We start from the raw sequence: 23,549 nt of genomic DNA on the forward strand, positions 1-23,549 counted from the left end.
TTCGGAAATTTTCATATCCGAACCCACTTTGATAAATAAGCTTTGGGGCTTCATTTGGGACTATTTTTACACTAAATCTAGAGAGAGGTGAGAGCATTTTAGAGAGAGAAAGAGGAACCTAGCCTCCTAATCATCAATCTTGCACAAACCCTCAAGAATCAAGCATGCCAATCTCTAGCTCACTATCTTCCGGGTATGTCCTACTTCTAATATTTCATATATGAGATTATGAGTTCAAAAATTTATTGTGGGGTTAGAAATAGGCCATGCATGTGACACTAAGGTATAGTATGTGGGATTAATGAACTATTTTGGTAGTTCTTGATGAAATTGGATAAAGAAAGAAGGAATTTCCATTGTAGGACCTTGTAGTCTACTTCACTTGTTAGGTGTTTGATGAAATTCCTAAGAGGGTTACACCATGGGTAATCTTTCTAATTATTAATCGATTTCCGCTATTTCCTTATAGATTGTTATTGCTAGAGGTGTTGGTGTATTCTAAAAATTTAAGGGATATCTCTTTGAGGTATGTATGGCTAAAACCCCGTCTTTTAGAAATTGAGCTCTATCGATGCTTGCGTAAATGGGGTAAGACTGAACTTTGGATTCTTGCTTTGATTGATACTTTACATGAATTGGTGTTGTGACCCTATATTTGTGAAAGATGCATTCCAATATGATCAATGTGTTATTCTTGATAACTTAAAAAGGGTGCAAGGAATATGAATCATGTATTGAAATGCTAAGACCTTAAATTGAGGTTGGAGCTGCATATATTGTGCTAACTATGTGAAATCTTACTTATGCTTGCAACTTAAATTGCCTTTGTATGTGCCTATGATCACAAATTGCAAGGAGGACATTGAAAATGGAAAAGATGTGATAATTGTGGCCCCAAGTGCCAATGAATTGATACGATATATGTGAAATAAATATTCAAATGAGATGATTAATGAGAACGAAACCACGCCTAGGTAAGGCGGCCTAGCCGATCGGGCCGTGATCGGACACCATGCCGCACACATGGTGGTAATATGCTAATATTGAACTCCGGAGAAGGGAAATGAAATGGTGATTGAGATATATGTCTCAAATGAGGCAACCTAGCCGATCGGGTCGTGATCGAACTCCGCTCAAGATAGCGGTGGTATAGAGAACAGTGATGAACATATGAATGAAATGCCCCAAACTAAAAGCTATGGGAGAAGGATGTGAAAATGGCATGATTCTTTTATTTAATAATGTTGTGATCATTTAGAGTGTTTGAGTTGTACTTGTGATTTCATTATTATTATATGGAAGTTCTTTCTAACTAGATGGTGTTTAGTTATACATACTAGTGCTATTCGATGGCACTAACGTCCCTTTTGCCGGGGGCGCTACGTCTTTCAATGGATGTAGGTGTTTATATTGCAGGCAGTGTTGGTCGCAGCTAGTGTCGCATCAACCTTTCAGCTGACTTGGTGAGCCCCACTTCGTTTCGGGGTCCTGTTTCATTTGTTTATCATGTACTTTGTATTTGAGGTATAGCCGGAGCCTTGTTACCGGCATTTCTATATTACATTACTCTCCAGTTATGTTTAGAGGCTCCGTAGACAGGTTGTGGGTAGTGTCGGGCATTTGGAATTAAAGTGAGAATATTGATGTTTGTGTCACGACCCCAACCTGGTCGTGATGGCGCCCAACACAGTGCTAGGCAAGCCCGACCAATTCAACACTCTCAATCCCTCATATAGAGTTCATTACCAATTAGCAGAGTTTAAATACCAAATTAACATGATTATAAATCTGTAACAGTAGATAAAAATGTGCGAAAAACAAGAAATATCACTACAAATCTCACCGATCTGGTGTCACGAGTCAAGAGCCTCTAATACAAATCTGGGGAACAGCCTAAACAAAAGATAGTCTAAAATGCTGAAAGTAAAGAGGATAGAGGGAGAAATCGGGTCTGCGAACTCCATGCAGCTACCTCGATGACTCCGGTGAGATCTGAATAGCAGCAATAGCTCAATCTACGCCTCCGGAATACCTGTATCTGCACACATGGTGCAGGGAGTAAAGTGAGTACTCCGACTCAGTGAGTAATAGCAATAAATAATGACTGACGGAAAGAAATCTCATAAAAAGCACTAAGCAGTTATATATCAAAGCAGTAAGAACAGTTAAACAGAAACTGAATGAAGAAATCAGGTAAAAATCCTTTAAGCCAGTACTCAACTCATTTACTCCTCACGATAACTGAAATCATAATTTTACCGCTGCGGCGTGCAGCCCGATCGATATAGTATACTGCTGCGGCGTGCAGCCCGATCTATATATATATATATATATATACACTACTGCGGCGTGTAGCCCGATCCAATAATAATAGTGACTGCGCTCACTGGGGGTATGCAGACTCCGGAGGGGCTCCTACAGCCCAAGTGCTATATTACTGCGGCGTGCAGTCCGATCCATATAAATATACTGCTACGGCGCGCAGCCCGATCCAATAATATACTGTTGCGGCGTGCAGCCCGATCCGTATAAATATATATATACTGCTGCGGCGTGCAGCCCGATCCAATACATATCAAATACCCTCACAATGGGGTCCTCAACCCCTCTCAGTCAATATAAACTTAGCCCATCGGGCATACTAAGATAGGATAGGGACTCCAGCCCACATATTACTCTCGATTTTGGTTTAGCTATTTAGAGCCAGTTCGTATTTTATTAAACAGTTTGAAACATGACTGAGGGTATGATTTTTAACAAGTAAAGTGAGGTTAATCAGTACAAATGCCCCTAAGGGTTCTACAGGTCGGCACAAGGCCCCAAACATGGCATTTAGCCCAAACTATAATTATATTAATTAAGTCTCAGTCAAAATACAATAGAATCAGCAATCGGGATGGACCAAGTCCAAATCCCCAGCAGTAATGGACCCCACGCTCATCATGCGGCGTGTGTCTCCCCTCAACATAGCACTACGTTGTGCAAATTCGGGGTTTCAAACCCTCAGAACATCATTTATAACCATTACTCACCTCAAGCTGGCCAAAGTACTTGCTCGCTATGCCCTTGCCTCGCAAATCAACCTCCTCGTGCGTCGAATCTGGCCAAAACCACAACGAATACGTTACAATAAGCTAAGGGAATATAACCCAATCGAAAAGACTCGAAAAATATCGAAATTCACGAAGTTGGCAAAACCCGAGCCCCGGGCCCACTTCTCGAAAAATTAGAAAATTAACATCACCGGATTCCTCATCTCGCCACGAGTCTATGCATATCAAATTTACCAAAATTGGAGTCCATTTGACCCCTCAAATTCCTTTTTAAAACACCAAATTCTCAAGCCCTAGCTTTACCCTCTTTTAATGAATCTCAACCAATTTCCATGTTAATTCTACCATAATTTCATGTATTTAGGCCAAGGAACTTACCTCCAATCACACCTTGTCGAAATCCCCCTTCAATTCCGTCCAAGAGCTCTCAAGTTTGCTTAAAAATGGTGGAAAATGGACTAAAACTCGCGGAACAAAATAAGCTTAAAACCCTTCTGATAACAGGGATTTTCGCATCTGCGGTCCCCCACCGCATCTGCGACTACCACTTCTGCGGTTACTTTTCCTCTTCTTCGGATCCTTACTTAAAGAACACGACCGCTTCTGCGGTTTCCTTCCGCATATGCGGACCTCGCTCCTACGGAATACGGTCCGCTTCTGCGTAAATTTCCAAACCCACCTCCTCCGCTTCTGCGACACGAATACCGCATCTGCGGCCTCGCAGATGCGGTTACCCTTCCGCATCTGCGAAATCTTCCGTCCAAGCCATAGACCGCACCTACGAACCACCTCCCGCACCTGCGCAACCGCATCTTTGGTTCCTTTTCCGCAGATGCGGAAATACCAGATACCAGATATACACAGCAATCTCCTAACTCCAAAATTCATCCCGATGACCATCCGAAATCACCCCGAGGCCCCCGGGACCTCAACCAAAAGCACAAACATGATCTAACACCTTATTCAAACTTGCTCGAATCATCAAAACACCACAAATAACACCAAAACCACCAAATTACATCAAATTCAAGCCTAAGTTCATCCAAATCTTCCGAAACTCGCATTCGATCAAAAACCAAACCAAAACACCTCCGAATGATCTGAAATTTTGCACACACATCCAAAATCACCAAACGAAGCTACAGCAACTCTCAGAATTCCATTCCGACCCTCGGATCAAAATCTCACCCATCAACCGGAATTCGCCAAAATACTAAGTTCGCCAATTCAAGCCTAATTCTACACCGGACCTCCAAAATCAATTCCGATCACACTCCTAAGTCGCAAATCATCCCCCAAAGCTAACCAAATCACCGGAAATCACATCCGAGCCCTCTAACTCACAAGTTAACATCCGGTTGACTTTTCCAATACAAACCTTCCTTAAAGAAACTATCTGTCTCATTTCCATCCAAAACCAATCCAAATTGACTCATTCCCTCATGACTCTTATAATAAAACATAAGGAAGCAGGAAATGGAGGAAACGGGGCGGTAACTCACGTGACGACGGGCCGGGTCGTCACAGTTTGGCAAAGATTTATAACACTTGTAATATTTTGATATTTATGATTTAAGCTGCTAATGGAAATGAAATGGAAGTTGTTAATAAAACACTTACTAAGTATGATTAATGGAGTCCATCTCCTATTTATTCATGAATCGGTTTGGGTAGAATGAAACCTAACAGGCTTGCTCGGTCGGGTTCTCTCGGTTGAGCGCCGGTCGCGCTCCTCGGTTTTTGGGGCGTGACAATGTGGACCTTATCTTTGTATGAGTCGTGCTGTCTATGTGCATTACTTGTGGAGGTATATCTGAGCCTTCTATCTGTTTTCTGTGTTCTCTCCCCTAAATGCAGTCCTATGTGCTCTTACTTGTCGCCTAGTATTTTGCCTTTAAACCTGAGGGTCTGCCTAGAACCTCCCTCATAGGATAGAAATCCTTAACTCCTCCGATTATAGGAAAGGACGGGTAACAGCATGCAATAGGGGTCGAGACCAACCCTCGCTTTAATTACCTTCACGGGACGAGAAAGGGTAGATATGGATATGATGACCGGTGCGTTAATACCACGTGTAGCCCCTCTTAGAGGATTGTCATACTGGGTGTTGCATTGATGTGATCCATATTAAAAACAAACCTAGGATACCCTTTACATTCCCAAACATGCTTATATTGTAATTCTTTTCAAAATCTTGCTTTTTCTTTTTTTTAATTGTTTTTTTTTCAAACACCTGTGTATTTAAACTTAAATCCCCTACAATTTGAGTCATGCTTGTTTATATGCTAATTGTACAAATTCACACAGAACTGTTTGGCTGGAAACTACACTAGTGGATCTTGAGGGGTGCCTAACAACTTCCCCTTAAGATAATTTCAAGCCCTTACCCTGTCTCTGGTTACCAAACGTAGTTATAAATAAACCCCATAGGTGCCCTAACTCACCTTAAATTGTTAGGTGGCGACTCTTCAAAAAATGCAAACCCCCTTTCCAAAAGGAAAGAGTTGTCCCAATCAAGAATGTCATAAACCCGATTTCGCGAGAAAAAGGGGGCGCGACACCGAGGATCTCTCAAATTTGCATATCATTATTCAAAGGTGTCATGGTTCGGAGGCACCATCTTCATGGCCCGAGAACATCATTTCATGGCTTGGAAATCCCTCACTGAACAATTCATGGCCCAGGACGTCATGGTCTGAGGACGTCATCCTTAACCGTCTAAAGACAACTTTCATGGTCCAAAAGGGAATCTGCATCATGTTTAAATTTTCGCACAAATATATGTTCGGAGCATCTCTTTATCTGCAGGTGACCAGTAAGCAACCGCTATCCTAGCAAGAGAAACCTCACTCCAGTTCCTTCAACTATCTCGAGACTTAACCATTCACCATAACTATCCTTTCACCTATTCCGAAATCTCGTGTCCGTTCTTGTGATGACATCATCGGTATATTCCGCTAATGAATCCGTAACTACATGTGGCCTGATTCCTGGAAAACCAGGGATTTTTAGGCAGCTCAAAGACCAGAGTTCGGCCTCTATCTTTCAAAACATCCCATCCGGTCAAAATTGGCCATCATTTCTTTACCCGAAAACTCTTTCATCCTTCCCGGGTAAAGAGGGGCAGCTGTTGATATCCAATTTTTCCCTATGATATTTTTTGAAATGCATATATACCTTTAAAACTATGCATTAGCATCAATGGCTATTCTCCCATAATTTTTACATCTTTAAACTAATTTATTTCAATATTTTGTTCATATAAATAATTGTAAAATTGCATCACAAATGAATGTAGAACTTGTCTTGATTTAATATTACTATTATGGTCCTATTGAGTCCAAAATTATTTCATAAATAGTCAAATTGGCACCTTTTGGCTATACTTGCAATAACTTTGCAATAGCCCATGCGTATTTTGTATTATTTTACCAGAAATTAGTCATTTGCATTTTTTAATACTAAATAACTATTTTTAAAACATTTCTATGCATGAAATTTATTTTTATAATTAGTAATTATTTTATAAATTATTTTTAATCAATTGTTTGGGGGTATTTAACAAATACCCTCTTTTATTTCAATTTTAGCCTAAAATCTACAAGCCCAATACCTTATAAAAGCAATCCCAAAACTCCCTTAGGCCCAATATGCATGCCCTGGCCCAATAGCCCCGTTTAATCGTGGCCTTTGATCATTTTTTATCAACGGTCCACGATTAAACTTACCATATTAACCCAAACGGCCCCCTAAACCCTTTCATTGTCTCTCATTTCCGCCGCCCTTTCGTTCCCTCGACTCTCAAATGATCTCTCACTCTAACCCTAATTCACCCTCGCCGTCACTCATCCACAGCCGTCCATGGTAGTTTCTCACCACCCCAGGCCTTTAATGGCCTCTCCTATGCTGGGTACTTCCATCTCTAAGGTCCTCAAAGGACCAGGGTTAGTCCGTTTACGCCTTTGGTTCTTTCTCGCCTGTTTCAGGCCATTCTGGTTCGATTTCGAGTAAGGATTTCTTATTTTCATCTTGAACCTATGGATTTCTAAGGCTATGTTGTCACCTCTAAGTTACTTCTGAAAACCCTAATTTTTATCTTTGATCTTCTCAGATCTGTACAGATCGAGATGAATCGAACCTATCTCACATGTTTCCTTGAAAGATTTATGGTTTTTCAACTGATTTTCCGTTTTTCTAAAGTTAGGGTTTACTGAAAGTCATTTTCTCAAAGGTTTCCTGATTTTTGAATGTTTAATCGTCTGTTCCTATGTGCTTTTGACCAATTCATGTTATGTTTGCCTAAACCCTAGTCGATTTATGCTAAAACCCTAATTTTCTCATATTTTGCTTCGATTCTAGGTTTTTCCATATTACTTGTTGCATTTTTTTGTCATGTGCTTTGACTTTCATGATTTCCCCTTAGTCTAGTTCAATGCCTTGTGATTTTTACCCTAGTATTAGAGATTTTGAGCCAATTGTTTTGGTTAATTTCTGTGTGTTTATGAAATTTTATTTAGCCTATTTGTCTATTTGTGGAAACTGATATTTTCCTCCCTGTAAATCAATACTACTTTGAGTTGTGATTTACTGGTTTGTTCTGTTAAATGTATGTGCATAATCCTTGATTTATTCCCTTATTTGTGACTGTAATTGGCCTTCTTACCTTATTCTATCACCTGTGATATTTACTGATTCTTCACTATTGTTTCCTTAATTAGACTCCTACTTGTTTGCCTCTTTACTTCATCTGATTTGATTTCTTTCCTTAAATATCTCTTGTCCTTTACCGTTGGGTAATTACCCGTAATTAAGGGAAGACTACGCTAATTTTGCATGTAAATTGATTCTGTGATTTCCTTAGATGCTGAGTGTTGATTTCTTTTTCCTTTTTCTGCTCTGCTCCTAAATTGCTATATAAACTCTCCTCTATTTCACTTCTAAGACATGGACATTAGTTCATCAACCACTCTTAAACTCTAAAAAAAAGTTCTCTGTTCTTCCTGCTACTGTGATCTTCACCAGTCTAGCTGGCTGTAATCCAAGGCTAGAAATTGCACAACACTTGTCTTACATCTTGTATTCTCTTTCCCTAAACTGGTATGCCGCTAATTTAAATTTTAGAATCTAAACCTATGTGTTTATTTACTGCCTTAGTTCATCAGTCTTGGGTTCATTCTTACTTCTGTTTATTGCTTATCTAGCATGCCTAATACACCTTAATCAATATGTGATTAACATGTCTCCATCTCACTTGCATGTTTACTATCTTATTTAACATGTTTAACACTGTCTTATCCCATATGTGATTAGCCTATCTTCCTGACTACTGTTTACCTAGCATGCATAAACTTTGTTTTGTAAGTGTGTGATTAGCATGTGTACACTTGTTAATACTTGCCTAGCATGTCCATTTAAGTTCTTGCATGTTCTGCCTTACTCCTGCTAAGTTGTCTAGTCTCTCCAGTGCAACTCTAGTTGTGCTGTTTCTGTGCTCTACTATACACTAAGGTGTATTCCATATGTCCCCAACCTATCTTTCCTGGTGTGGAATCTGCTTGCCAAAGTGATTTCTGAAGCTGTTTATTCTGTGATGTGTTCTGATTGCAAATTGTTTTCCATGTTCTTCTAACTACTGGTTTATCATCAAACTAGTATTGATTTTCAGAAAATCTTTTTCACTCCTAAGACCCTCTTCATACTGTTTACCCCAAAACTCTTTCAGATCATTTCAAGCACTCTCACGTATTCTTAGGTTAATTAGTCCTGCCCCTCTGGTATGTGTACTGCTTAGAGGCCCCATGAGATCTCTCTGAACTCTGGCATATCAGGGTTGGCTCTTCCACACTGCACATAAATCAGTCCTTATTTAAGAAAGGTCTGGGTGTGAGCACTGCCCGTGATCCTTGAGGTCCTTAGGGAACTCTGACACACCTAGACATTAAATTGGCTATGAAACTTTGGGCATTTGAGACTACTGAAGGCCGGATATACCAGGATTTGCTTTGGGCCTATTTCAGGATCCCTATAGCTTAATTTATTATCTATTTATGTACTTTTTATTTAATCATTGCTCTGTAATAATAATTGTAAACAGATAATGGGGTGACTAGTGAAAAGGGAGGGTAGTTGTATATTGTGGGTAAAAACTGGGTAGATAACATGCCTATAGGATTACTTTGGTTCAAATGTGTTTTTTTAGATAACATGCCTATAGAGTTTTTCTTTGGTCCAAATAAGTTCTGCTTACTGTAGTTCACATGATTAGACACCATGCCTATAGGAAATAAAATAACTAAGGTTCAGTTCTCATTACAATATATATTCAAATCTGTCTCTTTAGAGATCATGCCTATAGGATCTAAAATCAGTTTTAATTAGAAATCATGTCTATAGGGTCTAAAATCATTTTAAGAGAAATCATGCCTATAGGTTCTGAATCCGTTTAATTAATTATCCTACTCGTTTCTTTAATGGCCTTCAACGCTGTGTTAATTAATGTCACTAGAAAGCATGCCTATAGGATAAAGGACTTCAAAAAATGATTTTCCCATAATTGTAACTGCATATACACACTTAGGCAAACCTTAGGGCGTTAAAATTGAAAGCAGGTCTGTTTATGTGTGAAATTATCCAGGCTTAACAGGCTATAAAACTAGTAGGCAAACTGGTCAAGGTTCTGTCACTTTTCTTATGCATGTCGCGAATCTGTAACAGTCATCTAGATACCATGTTCTTAAGATTTATGAACTTTCTTCAAAACCTGTGTTTTAGACGTGCTGTTTGTTTGCCTATATACATGCGGAGGTAAATGTGAGCCTTTTAACTGCTTGTCTTTATTTGCTTGTCCTATATGTTATTTGCATGTCGCCCAGATTTTTACCTTTTATAAACCTTAGGCTGTCTAGAACTGTCCAGATTTAGAGGTCCCAATGTCCTCCAGGACCACAAGGGAGGGACGGGTAGCAGTACACTTGGAGGTCGTCAATTAAACTCGCTTATTACCACTAAGGGGAGGGAAATGGGTAGTTAAAGGATATGATGACTGTGCGCTAATGTCAGGTGTACCCCTCGTTGAGGAGGGATTACCGGGCATTGCATGGGTATGATCCTGTAGCCCAATCAACTTAGGACTTCCCTTTCCTAACCCTCCTATGTGTTTAAATTCTATAAACTCTCTTTTCTTTACATGTACATGTGTAAGCTATTCAAACCTCTTACTTTCATTACTTGAATCATACATGTATTTAGAATGTGAAAATATGCCTTTATTTGCAAATATGTATTGAAACTGTTTACTTGTTCAAAATGACTGATTCATATAAGTTCGGCCGGGACCCACCGTTGTGGACCGCGAGGGGTGTCTAACACCTTCCCCTCAAGGTTATTTCGAGCCTTTACCCTAATCTCTGGTAATGCAAACTAGTTACATGAATTAACAAGTCTAGGTGCCCTAACGCACCATAATCCGTTAGGTGGCGACTCTTCAAGTACCCAATTACCAAAAGGAAACGAGTTGTTCCCCCATGAATGTCGAAACCCAGACTCCGCGAGGAAAAAAGGGGGCGCGACACAGTATTGTATATGGCTCATACATCCCAGGGAAGATCCATCCCGGAATATATACATCTCTGACAGCAGTCAATCAATACTAAGGAAGGCCAATCCAGCCCTATGGAGAAGATCCATCTCCAGGTAATAATAATTACCTCACAACCACTCGGTACTGTATATGGCTCACACAGCCCAGGGAAAATCCATCCCGAAATATATACATCACTGACCATCAGTCTACAGTGCCGAGGACATAGGCCAATCCAGCCTCATGGAGAAGATCCATCTCCAAATAATAATATCAACTGCGCTCACTGGGGTGTGTACAGAGAGGGGCACCTTCAGCCTAAGCGGTATCACAAATCAATAACAGCTGCGGTGTGCAACCCAATCCCATAACTGTCACTCATAATCAGGCTCTCGACCTCACTCGGTCATCGCTCTCTAATCTCAGCCACGGGCTCACAATGTGATGAAACTCGCCCGGAATAGTGATATGATGTGCCAATAAATAACAACTGAGACTGAGATATGATATGAAATGCATGAATATGACTGAGTATAGAATATCAATGGAATCAATGAGATCACAGCAAGAAACGACCACTAGGGGTCCCAAAAGTATCGGCGTAAAGCCTTAACACGATAACTAGCATGATTTACATCTCATTTACTTAATCACATGACGGAAACACGAATATCAACAAGAAAGAAACACTAAACGGTGACATGGAATGAACCAGGTCACGATTTTTACGGTGCACGCCCGCACGCCCGTCACTTGGCGTGTGAGTCACCTTAATACTAACCACATAGCACGTAGTTCTGGTTTCGAACCCTCACAACCAAGTTTGAAAATATTACTTACCTCAAACCAAGCAAGAAATCCTACTCTGCGATGCCTTTTCCTCACAAATCGGCCTCCAAGCGTCCTGAATCTATCCACAAGCAACACAATACAATTAATATAGGCTAAAGGAACCAATTCCATGAGAAAAATGCAAAATTATAACCAAAATCCGAAATCGGCTCAAACCCGGCCCCCGGGTCCACGTCTCATAATCCGACAATACTCACAAAACTCGAAAGCCCATTCACTCATGAGTCTAACCATACCAAATTTATCAAAATCCGACCTCATTTGGTCACTCAAATCCTCAAAATCCACTCTCAGATTCTCAAGCCCTAAATCTCTAAATTTCTAGCTCAACCCCTAATTAGAAGATGAAAGAAGCCATGTATTTACGAAATATATTCCATTATGGGTTAGAATCACTTACCCCAATGTTCCCTGAAATCCTTCAAAAAATCGCCTCTCTCCCGAGTTCCTCAAGTCCAAAATTGAAAATGGAGAACAAAACCTCGAGCTGGGTTTTTCTGCCAAGCAAAATCGCACCTACGGAACCGCATCTGCGACGAGGGCTCCGCTGGTGCAGAATTTCATTAAAAGGCTGACTCCACTTCTACAATCTGTTGACCGCATCTACGATCATCGTAGGTGCGGAAACCCATCGCACCTGCGGTCAAAGACACGCACTTGAGCCCCATAATCCGCTTTTGCGACCATCGCAGCTGCGAGAATTTCATCGCACCTGCGCCCTCTGCCAATCTCCTCCAATCTCGTATATGTGATCACCTGCTCGCTTCTGCGGGCTCGCACCTGCGACGATACATCCGTAGGTGCGATTACAGCTGAGTTCAACTTCAGTAGTCTTCCAATTCCCAAACTTGTTCCGTTAACCACCCGAAATCAACCCGGGGCCCTGGGTACCACAACCAAACATACCAACATATCCCACAACATCTTACAAATTTAGTCAAATAATCAAATCACCTCGAATGGTATCAAAATCACGAATTACACACGGATTCAAGCCTAATGAACTTGGAAACTTCCAAATTCTACAAACAATATCAAAACCTATCAAATCACATCCGAATGACCTCAAATTTTGTATCGAAGTCAGAGAAAAAACCACGAACCTACTCCAACTTCCGAAAATCCAATCCGACCCCGATATCAAAATTTCCACTACCGACTACCAAATCATATTCCGGACGCGCTCCTAATTCCAAAATCACCTAACAAAGCTAATGGTACCATCAAAATTCAAATCTAAAGTCGTTTACATATAAGTCAACATTCGGTCAACTTTCCCCACTTAAACTTTCTAGCAAGAGACTAAGTGTCTCAATTCACTCCAAAACCACCCCGGACACGAACCAACTAACCCGATAAGTCAAAATACAGCTGAATAACACAAAAGAAGTAGGAAAATAGGGGAACGGGGCTATAACCCTCGAAACAACCTGCCTGGTCATTACACAGAGTTTGTTTGGAAGAATAATTCTCAATTCGGAAGCTTTAAGTTGAAAAAGTTGATCATGGTTTGAATTTTTGGTAAACGATCTCGGATCGTAGTTTCGACGGTTCCGTTTGGTTTGGATAATGATTTTAGACTTAGGTGTGTCTGGATTTGGATTTGGAAGTTCGTAGGATGATTTGATGCTTTTGGCAAAAGTTGGAAGATTGAAGGTTTTGAAGGTTGATAGGTTTGACTGAGAGTTAACTTTGTTAATATTTGATACGGATTATGGTTCCGAGAGTTGTTATAGGTTTGTTGTGTCATTTGGGACTTGCATGCAAAATTTGAGATTATTCCACATTGATTTGGTATGGTTCGACATGAGTTTTAGAAGTTTAAAAGTTTATTAGTTCATTAGGCTTGAATTGATGTGAGATTCATGGTTTTGATGTTGTTTGTTGTGATTTTAGGCCTCGAGGAGGTTCGTGTTATGTTTTGGGACCGGTTTGTGTGATTGGGCGAGGTCCCGGGGGCCTCGAGCGTATTTCAGATGTGTTTGGTTGTGTCGCCCTCTAATTTGATGTTTTGGCGGCATTTCTTTGGGCATAAAGGGTACTATATTGATAAAATGACCTTTTATTTGTTATTTTATTGAACCATTAGATCCATATCGTGATTACGGAACTATAACAACAAGAATCATCGAATTATGAGGTCTTATAAGAGAGTTATGCCCATTTTCGTGTCGGAAAAGATTGTTGGTTTCTGGTGTGAACTTTTGTTCTTTGCGAATGCGAGAGAGGTTCCACAAACATGAAGAAGGATTTTTAGGTTGAACGGTCAACGTGAAAAATTTCTCTTCGCGAACGCGAAGGTCTCCCACGAAGGCGATGAACAAAAATAATCTGGACAGTGTTTTAAACCTAGAAGTTTAGTATTTTGAACATATCTTGAGTTCTAAAGCTCTGTTTGAGGTGATTTTCACGGAGTTGTTCTCGTCTCAACAAGGGGGAAATTATCTGACCTTTATTTTGATTTTTATACATGATTAGTTTTGTTGATTATTATTTTTATCCGTCTTTGGATTGTAGAAGTTGGGGTTTTGAGCCTCAAAGTTGAGAAACGGTAAATCCTTGATATAAGAGTCAATTCGTGGATGAAATTGATGATTTTCTGGATATATACTATTTAAGTTAAGGGTAATACTTATTTTCGATAATATTTGTAATCCAGCCACGTGGGCCCGGGCGTTGACATTGTTGACTTTTCGAGCGGAGTTGGGAATTGTTACAAATGATTAAATTATGAGTATTGGAGTATATTTTGATTGGTTTGCACGTTGTTTTATTAGTTTCGGATCGTTTGGCATCGGTTTGAGGAGTTAGAGTGGCATTGGAGCCGGTTATCGGATTTCAAAGCGAGGTAAGTCTCCTGTCTAACCTTTTTAGGGGAAATTTTACCTCATAGGTGTTATATTTATTATGTGCTACATGTTATGGGAGCTACGCACGTATGAGGTGACAAGTGTCTGTGCATATGCTAGAAGTCCCGATTATGTCCAGGTAGACTTAGACTTACGCTATGCTTTAATTGTACTATTTGCATTATTCTTACCTATTTAAATGCTTTAATTTCCATTTATCTTGAGACTAGACACACGTAGAGTATCGGACTTGCTATTTTAGATAGTTGATGAGATACTTGATTAGCTGTGGAAATTGTACATTCCTGTACGGATTTCTTCCGCGTTGTGCATATTTCTCCGATAGTTTTTCTTGAATTTTATAACTCACACGTATATTCATGAGTGGGGTCAGTGACCCGTCAAAGTTTCATATTCTAATGGGATTGAGCTGAACGCCTTAGCAATACTCTTATTGGATGGGCCTCTGCTGTATCAAGTATCCCACTCTTGTGGTATCGAACCGTTCGCCTGGGCGGTATCATTTAATACACTCTTATGAGATTAGGCAGTTTGCCTCGGAAGAGTAACATATTCTTATGGGATCAAGCCGTTTTCCTCGGCAGGATTATGTATCACACTCTTATAGGATCAGGCCATTCGCCTCGGTAGTCCTATGAAAAACTCTTATGGGATCGGGTCGTTCACCTCGACAGTTCTATGAAACACTCTTATGGGATCGGGCCGCTCGCCTCGCAGAATCGTGCGAAATACTTGATAAGGAGTCCACGTACTCATTAGTTTCCTGACTTGAATTGTGACCATTGGTTTGGTATTGATCATTACATATTCCATTTAAGGAGATATCCAATAATTGAGAACTTTGTGTTCATCGTTCATTCATAGACCATTCTATTTTCCTATATCTGTTCTTATTATTAATTTACCATGTTTCATACATGTTTACTTTATTATATGTTATTTACTGGACCACTAGTAAGTCAATGTCGACCACTCGTCACTACTTCTTCGGGGTTAGGCTAGATATATATTGGGTGCGCGTTGATTTACGTACTTATGCTGCATTTCTGCACTACATGTGCAAGATCTGACAGGTTCATTTAGTGGTCATTGGGGCGCGTAGTAGACAGATGTTGTATGGTTATTGTACTTCCTAGTAGATGTTCATTCACTTGTGACACCGGGTTTTAGGATGTTCTAGAATTCGTTTATGATTTTTCTTACCATTGACACACTTTTACTTTATATTTCATTAGATTGTACGTATCTACGATTTTCAATGCATTGATTTCCCTATCTAATAAGATTTATGATTTCAAAAATAATAAAATGAATAATTAAGTTGGTAGTTCATCGTTGGCTTGCCTAATGGCGACGTTGGGCGCCATCATGACCTATAGTGGGTTTTCGGTCGTAACATGTTAACTTTTGAGGAATTGTGTAAAGATCATAGCTTTAATTATTAGAATTAATTTCTCTTGCATTATTTGATGTTATAGATTCGACTTTTGTAAGATTTTAGCCGAGCGGAGGTGATATGAAGGAAAAGATATTTTAGAGTGTTGATTGAGGGACTTTTGAGGTAAGTATCTTGCCTAACGTTGTGTGGGGAAACTACCCCGTGGGGATTAGTTGTTTGCACTATTTGAACTACGTGAAAAATGTGTACACGAGGTGACGAGTGTGTACACGGCTTATATGTGGAAATTGACCGGTTTAGACTTTTAGGTTCTTATGTACATTAAAATGAAGTTGTCTCATCATATTATTTCCTCCATCGCTAAATTTACCCTACAGGTCTTATTTAAAGTTTGTTGGTTCATGTTCTACCCTTTATTGCCAAATATTCCCTTATATGCCTTAATTGAAGTTGTTGCCTCTTTTATTTTCGTGTTATCTCTTCTGTAGTTGATTCTTAATTGAAGTTATCGTTATCTCATCCATTGTTGACTTACCCTTATCTGAGGTTGCTGTTACATATTATCTCTCCTATTGTTGAGTTATTCTTAGTTGATATCGTTGTTACACACTATCTCTCTCTTTGATGAGTTATTCTTGTTTGAAACTATTTTTACTTGTTATGTCTTTCATTTCGAGCTTGTTTTTCCATTCTTTCTGTTTAGTAATTCTTGTGTTGATGTACTTGTCGTATTCCTGTGTTATGGTTGTTATTGTTGTACTCATTGTTGTCGAGCTGAAGGCTACGTGTGGTTGTTGTATTAGTATTTGTGTGGAGGAAATATTGTGGCATATGAGACCATGTGGAGCGAATTCTTATATTGCGTTGTTAGATTTGTAGCACATTTGATATTGTTGAGAGGATTGTCGGGGTGTTCACACGTGAGTTGGTCGTGCTATTGCTTTTATTGGTATTGTACATGCAGCATGACAATGCGGGCTATTAATGTGGGTTTGCGCATGTGGCAAGACAATGTGTGAATATTTTTATGCACGTGGGGCGAGACAAGGCAGGTATTTATTTTATTGTTGCGCACGTGGCGAGATAAGGAGGGATATGTCGGGGATGATTTGTGATGACTTGTGATGGCCTGGGGGCATTGTTGTTGATAATATTTGTGTAGTGGTGTGCCTACCTTTAGTGAGTGTAATATTTTATTGTGTTGTTTCCTATGTACCATTCATTGTCTCTGATCTTACTTGTTGACTCGAGTTGTGATAGAACACTTGTACAAGCATACACCATAGTTAGTCGCCCGTACCAGTGCAAGAGGATGAACCTTGATGTTTATTGATCATTTAAATGTATTCTTGTATACCTACCTTCTGTGCGTGTCTATTAGCACATGAGTTTTCCGTGTGGATATGATACATTTCTGTTGTTGGCACGTGAGTTGTCCGTGCAGTTATGAGATATTGTTATTGCTCACACGTGAGTTATCCGTGTAGATATACGATATTGTCACTCCCTTGGCACGTGACTTGTTCGTATAGATATGAGGTATTAATGATATTGGCACGTGAGTTGTTCGTGCAGTTGTGATTTGTAATGTGAGCACAAAATTCCAAGTGATTAGGGTTAGTGATTTGGGACCCGTGATTCGTGATTATGAGGTGTGGTACCTCGGGGAAATTCTTGTACAAAATTGTGTGAAAGCAGTTGTTTATTGAGTTGTTACCTATTTTCCCGTACTTGGTTTCACTGGACATCAACTGTGTTCGGCTTACTCTACGACGTTATTACTTGTCTGTTCCTTTTTGCTAATTGTTGCTTCTAGTTTTCTATTGCAAGTATTGTTTTGGTATTTTACCATACTTAGCTTTATATTGATATTGTTCTCTATTAGTTTCACATTCATACTTGTACGTGTTATTAATTCTAGTAGGTGTCTTGACCATCCCTTGTCACTACTCCACCGAGTTAGTCTTGATACTTACTGGGTACGGCCGTGGTGAACTCATGCTATGCTTTCTGCACATTGTTGTGCAGATCCAGGTACTTCAGAGTTTTTTGATCATTATCTAGCCGATCGGGCATTACTTTGGATGCTCAAGGTATACCAGACATCGCACTTGCAGGCCTCAGAGTCACCTTCTAAAGTTTATTTTGTACAGTTTATTTCTATTCTGGAAGAGTTGTACTTAGAAATTTCCTAGTGAACTCAGTAGAGCTTATGACTTGTACTAGCGGTTTTGGGATGCTGTATATCATGTTGGGATTGTTGGCTTTATATAGAAGTATATGGTTGATGTTTAATATTTGTTTTGGTTAAATGTTGTTATTAATTCGGTAAGTGTTAGGCTTACCTAGTCTTAGAGACTAGGTGCCATCACGACTCCTAGGGAGGGATTTTGGGTCGTGAAAAGTTGGTATCAGAGCTCTAGGTTCATAGGTGCTATGATTCATAAGAAAGCTTAGTAGAGTCTTGCGAATCGGTACAGAGACACATGTACTTATCTTCGAGAGGATATGAACTATTAGGAAACTTCACTTCTTCCATTCCTATCGTGCGAGTTTATTGATCTCGAAGTTTGAGCCTTTGTCATTCTATTCTCTCAAAAATGGTGAGAACATAATCTATAGTTAGAGATGACGCTACCCCGAGGGTCGATGTTGCTAGGGGCCAGAGCAGAGATAGAGGCAGAGGCCAAGGAGGAGCACGTGCTACAACTAGATCACCAACCAATGCAATAGCAAAGGAGCCACCAGTTGCTCCGATTGGGGGACAGGCATCGCATGCCTTGTGTGTGAACAAAGAATAGTCATAGTGCGATTGAACAAAGCCCATGTCAATCAGTGCACTAGTCAGCTTCAAGTTCCACTGTCTGGGAGCTTGTTTAAGCCCATATAGTGACTTATGAAGCCTGCAAACCTTCTGTTGTTATTGTAACTCCCCCTGGCTAGCAAAGCCATTTAGGATGTGCATGTACACCTCTTCAAGAAGATAACCTTGAAGGAAAGCATTCTGTACATCCATCTGAAAAATATACCATCCAGATTCTGTAGCCAAAGCCACCACAAATCTAACAGTCACCATCTTAGCAACAGGAGAGAATGTCTTCTTGTAATCTAAACCTTCTAGTTGGCTATATCCTTTGGCAACTAGTCAAGCCTTATACCTCTCCACTTCACCAGTATACTTGTACTACACTTTAAAGACCCATTTGCATCCTATAGCAGTTTTACCAAGAGGAAGATCAACAATAGTCCAAGTCTGATTAGCTTCTAAGGCTGAAATCTCAGCTTTCATAGCCTCAATCCACTTGGGATCTGCCTTGGCCTCATCATAAGACCTTGGCTCAGTAATGAGTGAATAGGCTGTAACTGATGCCCTGCAGGTGGGTGATATAGAGTCATAGGATACACACTGTGGGATAGGGTGAGCACAGGAAGAAGGCTTAGACATCACAATGTAGTCTTCCATCCATATAGGAGGTTTAGACACTCTAGAAGATCTCCTTAAATCAGCATGAGTAGGTGAAGGAAGAGAGGATGAGGAAGAATGATCAGTAGAAGGTGAAGAAGGTAAGAATGGACTAGGTTGGGCATGCACGGGAGGCATAGAAGGAGATGGAGAAGCAGAGTAATTGAAGGCATCAGAAGAATGCAGAGCAGGACAGTTAGCATCTCTGAACTCTAGAACTGGAAATAAAGGAGATAGGGTTGTGTGTAGATGTTTGAATGGAAAAATATCTTCCCAGAACACAGTGTCCCTGCTAACAAAGAAGAGGTGGGAGCTCAGGTCATACAGAACGTAACCCTTCTGACTAGAGGAATACCTAGATGAACAGCAGGAATAACTCTAGGGCATAACTTATCTGTTTTCTTCAGGTTAGTTGCATAACACAGACTCCCAAAGACTCTGAGATGTTATAAAGAAGGGGACTTGTGAAACATCCTTTCAAAAGGAGATACACCCTTCAATACAATAGTAGGCAACCTATTCAGAATGTACACAACAGTAGTAATACACTCTCCCCAAAATTTTAAGGGAACACAAGCCTGAAACCTTAAGGCCCTAGCCATATCAAGAATAGATCTATGTCTTCTTTCAACTCTGCCATTTTGTTGAGGAGTGTATACACAAGAACTTTGATGAACTATGCCATGTTCTTGTAAAAGTCCTATTGCCTGGTTGTTAAAGAATTCAGTACCATTGTCAGACCTTAGACACTTGACATTGCAATGAAACTGATTTTTGACTAATAACAGAAAATTTTTCAGAATCACAATAGATTCTGCCTTGTCATTCATTAAGAAAAGCCAGATAAACCTTGAGTAGTCATCCACTAAAGTCATAAAATACCTCTTAGTATTATGATTAGGTACTTTTTATGGCCCCCAAACATCAGCATGTATGAGATCAAATGCATTACTGGAAGAAAAAGGAATTCTGGTTTACTTAGCAACAAGACAACTGTACAGAAGTGTTCCTTCAACTGAACATTTGGTAGGCTTTCTATCTTCTTTAGAACTCTTAATGGTGCACGACCTAATCTCTTATGCCACAAAACAGTCTCATCTAGACACTCAGATAAATGCTTATTTTCAATACTAGCATTATTTGTTTGAAATTCACTAGCAGTAGTATTTACAAAAGGACTGGAATGAGATGGCCTAGGATCTGGCAGCTGCTTAGGAACATATTGTTCTTTGTGCTTTAGAATGTAGAGACCATGATCCTCTTTACCAATCACCATCACATTCCCAGTGAAGAGCTCCTGAAATATGCAGAAGTCGGGAAAGAAAGCCACTAAACATCTTAGCTCTTTTGTGATTTTTGACACCGACATCAGATTGAACTTGAAATCTGGAATATAAAGTACATGATGTACTGATTTATCCTTAGACAATGATAGATCACCAGTGTGACTGATAATAACATTTTCACCATTAGGAAGTTGAACTGAGTTCTGATCACTATCTGATAGCTTTCTAATATTGCTCAGTAGATTGAGGTTGTGAGCCATATGATTGGTAGCACCTGTATCTATAATCCAATTATTGGTCACTAGATGAGACATGAGAGCTGTTATAGTACCTGTAATACTCATTGTTGCAGAATTAGCCACAGTATCAACCTGCTTTGCATTGTTCAACATTTGCAGGATCTGACTGTATTGATCCTGAGTAAAGAAGGGTGCTGAAGAGACACCTGTTGTTGCTGAAGAGCTATCAGTTGCTGAACTATATGATGGAACCAGATTAGCAGCACTTCCTTGTTGTGTAGACGAATCAGGTGCTATGCTGGCAATGTGTGCATATGCACCTTTGGCATCAGGAGTACCTCCCCCTCCTTTCCTGCCTCTAAAATCAGTGGGGTAGCCATGAAGTTTATAACAACTGTCTCTAGTGTGTCCTTTAAGATGGCAGAAGTCACACTGAAGAGATGACTTTGCAAAGTTATTTCTGGGCTTATAGCCACGGTTGTAACCACCAGTAAGGGCTCTATTACTCAGTAGAGTTGCAGGATCACCAATACCAACAGTAGCATTGTTTCTTCTCTGACTTTCCACATTAATGATCATTGCATATGCCTGGTTTATATTAGGTACTGGTCTAGTCATGAGGATCTGATCCTTGGCATTATCAAAAGTATCATTTATCCCAGTAAGAAATTGATACAACTTCCTAAGCTGATAATGTTCTGCATTTTGCTTAGGTTCTGGACAACCACACGAAGGAGGAGGAACTAAAGCCTCATATTCATCCCATAACTCTCTAAGTTTTGAAAAATATTCAGACACAGATAAAAGACCTTCTGTTAACTTCCCAATTTCCTTATGTAAGTAGAAGGATCTAGATGCATTGACTTTATCAAACCTCTCACGAAGATATTCCCAAACCTTGTGAGCATCGGAAGCGTATATCACAGAACTAAGCAAATTTGGAGCCACAATATTCATTATCCAAGCCAATACAATAGCATTACACCTATCCCATAGCTCGTATAAGCTAGGATCAAACATGTATTTTCTACAGGTTCCTAACACAAAACCTAACTTGTTTTTACCATGCAATACAATTTTCATAGATCTACTCCACAATGAATAATTCTCAGAACCTTGAAGTTGAATTGAGATGAGAACTGCACCTTGTGTATCAGACGGGTAGATATAGAGACGGTGGTTGTGATGAACTAGATCTACATTCTGATCATGTAGTGTTGGAGTAGCTGGAGTAGAGGAAGTAGTTTCTTCGATAGCCATTGTAGTGATCAATTAGAAGATCTTCAAACAACAACAATTGAGGTTAAAATTTTTAGTGAATTGAGATTCAATCACAGAGAAATTATCTCTGTAGATCACAGATTCGAAATCGAGCTCAATTTGTGAGAATTTTAACTAGCTTCTCTTCGCATCAGACTTCTCCTAATTGCTGAACCAGGTAGCTTCACCCAAGCTCTGATACCATGTTAATGGAGGTCAGCTATGGAGATGCACTGAAGAGGAAATGAGACGAGAGAGAAGGAAGAGAAATCTATTCTCATTGAATCAATGCTGAGCTACAAAAGAATCTAGAAATAAAAATAAGACTCACTATTTATACACATGGCTAACTAACTAACTAACTTGTTAACTTAATCCCACACTAAAGCCAACTCATTAACAGCCGGCATTCAGCTGTACAACTATCCTAACTACCAGCCTCAACAATCTGTTCAGTATGCTAAGTAATAAACTTGATGTGAATCAATATATTATCATAGCACGAAACCCATACTATTGATAGGTTGAATTCTTCAAATGGGATCTAGGACACGATATTCAGGTAAAGAATAACTGAAATAATACTCGTCATATTTGATAGTTAGATTGAATAGTCATCAATAGGTTGTGAATAATCAATAAGAGCCTCCTCTTCTTCCTCTGCCCCTTAATTCAGTAACATAGTAGAAGTTTTGGTAAAGTCCAATGTATAAAAACATGATCTTTTATCAGTTATCAGTCAAAGAAAACACTCTCCATATTAACAGTATAGTTTCTATTGCATATTTCCAATTATAAAGCTAAAAGAACCTAATATGAAATGCTGATAAAAAGCTCTCATTTGCTCTGACCAACACTTCCCTCCCAGACACAAGAAATACAGATCTTGGACTGAATAAATACAATCGTATGAAGATATTGATTTGACTCACTTGTTATAACTAACCTAACTTATTCATGATCAAGTAATTGTAACCTCATGCTAGTTTAACGAATTAATATAAGTTAGAATGTTAGGCATATATTGCAAGCAATAACACCAACTTCCCCTCCAGAAATTTAGCCTCTGATCATTTCTCAGTATCTAGGGCTATAAACAACTCCAATTGAATTTAGCTTTCAAACGTACCCCTATTAACTCAACTAATGTCCTAGACCTGAGCTAGATAGTCAATTCACTAGGTTATTGTAAGTTAATTCTAATTGGCCAGGGATCTTTACATAAATAGCCGATCGAATTTACTGTTTACTTTGTCTAGCCAGTATACATAGATTATATAATAATTATATACGATTCTATACATAATATATATATATATATATATATATATATATATATATATATATATATATATATATATATATATATATTCGCTTGCTATTTTAAATTTAAGCGCTTGATTAGGGGACTATTTAAGTTAATTTAATGGACCTATCAAAGCCCAATTGATGTTGCGGAGGAGTAAGAGAAGCAAACAAAGAGTGCAGCCCCATGGCCTCAAAAAAGGCCATTTGTGTTGTGCGGATCACAAACCATTCCCCCCCCCC

General features: G+C 39.4%; 2 protein-coding genes across 2 annotated transcripts in view; both read right to left on the bottom strand.

The window, feature by feature from the left end:
• Positions 1-18,937: 18,937 nt before the first annotated feature.
• On the bottom strand, positions 18,938-22,001 carry LOC109244848. Its single transcript, XM_019412008.1, has 3 exons — positions 20,099-22,001; positions 19,802-19,994; positions 18,938-19,571 (listed from the first exon to the last, which is right to left on the bottom strand). The coding sequence occupies exons 1-3, from the start codon at positions 21,999-22,001 to the stop codon at positions 18,938-18,940; spliced, it is 2,730 nt and encodes a 909-aa protein (XP_019267553.1).
• Positions 22,002-22,132: 131 nt separating this feature from the next.
• The window catches only part of LOC109244849, a 9,482-nt gene continuing 8,065 nt past the window's right edge, over positions 22,133-23,549 (bottom strand). The window contains exon 5 of the mRNA XM_019412009.1: positions 22,133-22,196. Coding sequence (XP_019267554.1) covers positions 22,133-22,196 — 64 coding nt within the window. The remainder of the gene's footprint in view (positions 22,197-23,549) is intronic.

This window comes from Nicotiana attenuata, unplaced genomic scaffold (assembly GCF_001879085.1).
Source record: "Nicotiana attenuata strain UT unplaced genomic scaffold, NIATTr2, whole genome shotgun sequence".
In the NCBI taxonomy this organism is placed as follows: Eukaryota; Viridiplantae; Streptophyta; class Magnoliopsida; order Solanales; family Solanaceae; genus Nicotiana; species Nicotiana attenuata.